At 30.7% G+C, this 6,103-nt stretch overlaps 1 protein-coding gene across 4 annotated transcripts; it reads right to left on the reverse strand.

Moving 5' to 3' along the window:
* Positions 1-1,980: 1,980 nt before the first annotated feature.
* On the reverse strand, positions 1,981-5,648 carry LOC124534902 (phosphomevalonate kinase). 4 transcript variants are annotated; one of them, XM_047110946.1, is made up of 5 exons: positions 5,313-5,648; positions 3,803-3,853; positions 3,286-3,372; positions 2,926-3,122; positions 1,981-2,713 (listed from the first exon to the last, which is right to left on the reverse strand). In XM_047110946.1, the coding sequence occupies exons 3-5, from the start codon at positions 3,363-3,365 to the stop codon at positions 2,430-2,432; spliced, it is 561 nt and encodes a 186-aa protein (XP_046966902.1). In that variant the 5' UTR covers positions 3,366-3,372; positions 3,803-3,853; positions 5,313-5,648; the 3' UTR covers positions 1,981-2,429. The 4 variants fall into 4 exon arrangements, with proteins under 4 accessions (XP_046966902.1, XP_046966901.1, XP_046966900.1 ...); XM_047110945.1 differs by having other exon boundaries at positions 5,071-5,648; XM_047110944.1 differs by lacking the exon at positions 5,313-5,648 and having other exon boundaries at positions 3,803-3,931.
* Positions 5,649-6,103: the final 455 nt, after the last annotated feature.

Consider the following 6,103-nt stretch of genomic DNA (forward strand, 5'->3'; position numbering starts at 1 on the left):
AGTCACTGATTATAAACGTACTTACGTAATTAACATATGACTTTAAATCGTTGATAGTAGTAGTAGCAGATGCTGGTTCTGAAATAAATTCTTTATATACTAGCCCCAGTACATAATTCGTTTGATTTTTTATTGATTTATGAAAATATTATAAAAGGTATATCCAGAGTCGGATTTAAAGGTCTGGAGGCCCCGGGGCCACAAAGCAGTGAGGGTCCTAGACATACAGAAGCGTGAACCCCCTAATAATTATATTATTATGAATTAATTAGTTTTTTTTTATATTTCAATAAGTAAGCTATGATTTGTTAGTAACATTATTATAATTTGACTATATCTCAGTATTTGTTAACTTGCTGAAAACTGTGGCCCCCTCTCATGTGGAGGCCCCAGGGCAGTTGCCCCGGTTGCCCTCCCCTAAATACGGCCCTGGGTATATCTTCTTTTGTGGACGTATGTTTACTTTTTTGTTTATTTGTGGTAGCAAATTGTCTTGTTTTTAAAACGTCATACAAAAAAATAAAAGCAATCTGTAAGAGAAGTTTTTAAGACACAGAGAAATGTATGTTTTGTGTGTGTGAGTAAAATAGTGAAGACAACACCTAGATTATTCTCCCATCAATCGTTTAATCAGTCTTTAGCTTGCATATCCGCTCAAAAGAAATCTGTACATTTGTGTCAGCAACCCCGTCCGAATTTCCGAGGATTCAGCGTCATTCGCCCTCGTTATTGATGTCATTTTAATAGGAGCTTCTACCAAAATAATAACCCTATATAGTACGACACAAATTAGATGTAGCATCGGAAAATGCAATGGAATGAAAATAAAACCGATTATTGCCGATTTACACATCCAATAGAAATAGCTCCCTATCGCGCCATTCGACGCTATTCGTCGCTATAGATTCTCGCGTTCTGACGCGAGAATCTATAGCGAAAGCAAGTGCATGTAAATCGACGTGTCAAATACGAATATATTAGGTCATATGATATTACAAGTTATTACGTTTGTGCAAAGATCATATTCGCATGAGAAATAAATATTGATAATTTTGGATAGCGTACTCAATTCGGATGTGATCGCTTTTACGAATTTTGCCGATGCGACATCTAAGTTGTGTCGTACTATACGATGTTATGGATTGCACTTTAAAAATACATACAACACAACACAACAAAGCAAATATGTGTCTACCACGTTTCAAGTCTATCAAGACAGCAGTAGCATTAAGGAGCTTAAGACCGTCCAATTCCAGGTCCAGGTATTTCATCCAGACCTGGCATGCTTGATTTTATACAGTTTTACTGATTGACAATATATGTCTTATATGTATATTATGTCAATGTAATATACCTATATGTAATACACATATTAAATGCATTATGAATTTATGTTATTGGCCATTACATTGTTATTTATAAAACATGCCAATGCAGACAGATAATCAATGAGTCAGAATTATTTCAAGATGAATCAATGTACAGAATTATTTTACATAAGATTTTACTCTTTACACTAACAATTTCGACACAATTTAAATTTAAAATAAAATATTGCACCTTTGAGTTTTAATTGATTTTTATTATAATAACAGAGCATTATTTACTATTTTTAAATTAATGTGTAAAGGAGATTAAAAAAAAACGTAAAAAGGAAATAAACCTTAGTTTTAATAATTTATAAACAAATGCAAAAACTTGAATTTTTATAGTATCAGTAATAAATACAGAATAAAGTAAAATCTGATACAGACAATTAAAAAAATTATAAATACTAGAAACAAAATTGGATATAATCATGGATGCATTGGATATATAAAATGAAATATTTATTATAAAGATACATAATTTATCAATATAATTAGTAGAAATACATTAACAGTAATTTTTTTCACACATTTTTTAAAGTAACATAATATAGACTTTGGTACCGTTCAAATAAAACTTTAAATTCTAAGTAACTATTAAAGCATACAGTTACTTAGGATTTTAAAAATTATTACTACCAACATTATATATTGTCCTTTAAATATAGAAGGCAATGTAAATGTGTTCTTATTACTGACTAACAGATTGGAGAGTTCATACATTTATTAGAGATGCTAATGTAACACAAAACAATGAAACAGGGAAAACTATGCAATCAATAAAAAAAACATAAATACATCATACTTTAGTTCAAATAAATTAACTGCCTTAAGGCACAAGTTTGAAAAGGGTCTTATTACTATTCTATGATTATTGATTATTATACTATTTAAGCTTTTAGCCTGCACCATGCACCACTTCCAAAACCTTTCAGTCTTTTCATATACAAATAGAATATTATATTAAAGTTACTTATTATTAATTAAGCAATAACAATACTACCACCACAATAACCCTATACCAAGGAGATTCAAAACTTGTATGCTATAAAGAAGTCATGATCATAAGCTATTTATTAATTCCATTACACTACTCAGCTGGTTATCTAAAGTCTTTCTATTTTTACCATTGTCAATAATAAGATCCCATTCACTGTAATCATCCAACCCACACTCTGAGACAACATCGTCAACTCCACTCTTAAACTTAAATCCTCTCTCTTTTCTTGTTTCTTCATCTGCTGTCAATCTTATTGTCTTTATTAAATTCCCATAATTTTCCTTAAACCATTTTATGTCAGTTTGCCTTCGAATATCACTAACAATCCATACAGGTTTGTCTGTTGCTAAAAACAAAATGTTTATTTTAAGAATAAATTAGTACAAACTGGAAATGTGATTAAAATACATACAAATAATAAAATAATGTTTATAATTACTTATGAAATTAAACCTATCTTTCAAACATGTTAGTTTAAAATACATCAACTTAATCAATCATCTACTAAAGAATACATTTTATGTAAATTCTGTGTGCAAACACAATACACTTATTTACCATTTTGACAAGCTGCTCTACAAAAACATCCATAATCTTGTTCCCTCATCTCATCGCTCCATTTGATCATATCTAGTCTGTATTTTTCCTTGTATTCACCGTCACTCAATAACTCTGCTAAATTTAAACACTTCTCCTTAGCCCAATGGCTTTTTATTGGTTGCGAAATTTTTATAATCTCACACTCATCACCAAGTCTGAAAATGAATTATATCTGTTTTATAATATTAAACCTTAATTATAATTCAATTTAGTTAAAAATAACTAAAATGTGTGTGTAACTTTACACAGTTTGAAGTTTAAGGGATAATAAAAAAGAGTAGGTATATTTTATGAATTGTAGTATAAAAAATGTATTACCTTGTTTTTAAATGATCTGTTAAAAAGTCTTTACCGCATTTTCTTTTACCACTAAATAATAGAATTACTTTTGGTGTCATTGTGTATCTGAAAGTATAAAAAATATAAGTAAAAGTAGTTGAAATAAGACATATTCTTTAAATTCAGATAATTAAACAAATACCGATTGAAATAATATCAGCCAATAAACAATACTTAATTCCGTTATGCAAGCCTTAAAACTATTTAATATTCTTAATTAAGCTTATTAAATTCGGTTAAGCAGTATTTGAAATAAACAGTAAACTCTACATACAGTTTGAAAATTGTCACAAATGACAACTAAAATGTCTATTTTAATGTTGTCATTTGTTATAAATGAAAGTGAAAATCATTAAAGTATTAAAAAAAAATAGTTAATTTTAGTTTAACCACATAAAAATACTAACCGCAAACTCAGCAAAGAACAAAGACATGCTTAATAGTTTTTAGTAATTTTAATAAAAATAAAATTAGGTATAACGTGTAAAAAACTTACGCTAAGTCGTATTCTTCGTGGCTTATTTTTACGCAAATATTTTTATTAAATCTAAAAACAAAAATAGAAGTCAAACAAATAATAACAGTAAGTTGAGTAATAGTAATCGCAGTAACAGTACTTATTGCTTATATAATTTTAACGCCATCTTTCATTTCATTTTGGAACTATTACTAAAATATGTCATTTATATTTTCACAACTTCCTCAAGAGATGGCGCGCGAGAGAGAGATGACTAATAATCTACAGATGGCGTTACAATTGCAATATTTATATCAACACCGCTAAGATTTTAAATTAAGCTAGTTGTAGGCTTTTTTCATGAGGTAAACTAGATGGCGCACGATTTTATAAACAAAATAAAATAAAAGTCATAAATTTTGAAACAAAGCAACATCATGTTTACTTTATTGATGCTGCTGGAAAATAAAATTTAACAATTTTACATCTTATACTATTCTAATAACCACAATGTTAACAATTTAATAAGCATTAATTAGAAATGTAAAACGTTCTTAAATTGATAACAGACTTAAGAAAAAGTAATTTTAATATATTATATAATAAATTTAATTATTTATCCTCATATTTGCGGATACTTATTTTTATTTTGGATATGTATGTGAAATGAAAACCATCAGTAATGGCCTAGATACTAATATTGGACAAGTAGGTATATAAAATATTGTAAATGTAAACAAATAATTTTATCCCTTTTATTCATTTTGGACCATGTCTTCAATTAAAGAGGACATTAATTTAATTTATTCCTCATAAAAACTAAATAAAAAAAAATTAAGAATGACATAAATAATATTCAAACGAACTAAATAGCAAAGTATAAAATATAGTAAGTAGGTATTACAAATCCATTTTATAATTATTATATTAAAATATACAACATACTACTTATGTTATACGAAATTTAAAAAAAAAATGATCTTCTATAGATATTACTTTATTCAACCACAACAAAATATCTACCCTATATTTGAATTCGATATGGGACGTATCGTATCGCCCACACTGCATTATTATATTCACCATAACACATAACTATAAATAAAATCGTGCCGACACGAAAAAATGGCGTTATTTGAATGCCGGACGATAATTTAAATGTAGCAACAACCGCTTTTAGCTTACAACCTTAATTGACTTAAAAATGCTTATCAATACGTGATACTTAAAAAATAATAAACACAAAAAAGTTTTATACAAATATAAACCATAATAGTAAGGCATTCGACCTAAATTTTAAAGTTCACCTGTTTAAACATAATGCCTTTAGCAATACGGACGAAGTTCGAAGCACGATGCACGCTCACGACTTTCTGAACGACTCCGGACATGACATTCCACGTTTCGTTGTAGATTAGAATGGGATGGATAGCGAGCCACCCGCCGAAAAAAACGAGACAAGCAACCGCGGAACAGTCCACGTGGACTGCTTAATATCAACACAGGAGCAACGACCAATGGAAAACGGTACCACTAATGTATTTCTCACCTCCGCACTCACACCCAGGTCGCCTGCTGTTTTTGAATTATTTATACGATTTTCAACTTTCCGTGGCTCGCCTAGAGTTTCAAGTTTCGCGATCGTGTCTACGCGGTCGTTTTCGAAATGACTTATGGCATCCTGCTGATGTCATTTTCGTACGTAAGGCTAGTAAATAAGGCAGATTGTCGCTCGCAAAGTGCTCTGCGGCTCTTGAATTTAAAACGATTCCCAAGAACACGGGCGCAAGTTGATGAAGGTTGGAAGAGGCCGCGGTGCAAACTGCATCGTCTCGTCACAACGGCTCCCCCCGGCTCACCCCGCTCTGCTCTCCCGCCTTTATTGTAGTAAGTTCAGCGTATACGGTACGTGTGTGTATGGCTGTTCCGAGTCAACTGTTGTGCTGAGGCACGACGTTTTCATAGCTCTACGAGGTGCATGCGGCCGCGGCATTCGATGTTTGCAATATATTGCCGTTGCAATATTACGCTTTTTGTTTGTTCAGTGTGGGCGTCTTACCAGCAGATCACCGAGAAAATAAACAGCGATCCACTCATATACTAAATAAAATATTTGTTTGAATAAAATGTATAGACAGATCCACTCCTATCTACCTACGTAAACTTTACAAGCATTCGAATAAATATAAGCTAATAGGTAGTACCTACCTATGAACTTAAATGATAACTAAGTATGGGATATTATTACGAATTAAAATTATGAAATAACTTAATCTCATCACTACTTTATTCCATTACTAGGTGGCTGAGGAGACAGAGGGGATAAAGCGTATTCTTTTA

Source organism: Vanessa cardui, chromosome 13 (genome assembly GCF_905220365.1).
Source record: "Vanessa cardui chromosome 13, ilVanCard2.1, whole genome shotgun sequence".
Lineage (NCBI taxonomy): Eukaryota > Metazoa > Arthropoda > Insecta > Lepidoptera > Nymphalidae > Vanessa > Vanessa cardui.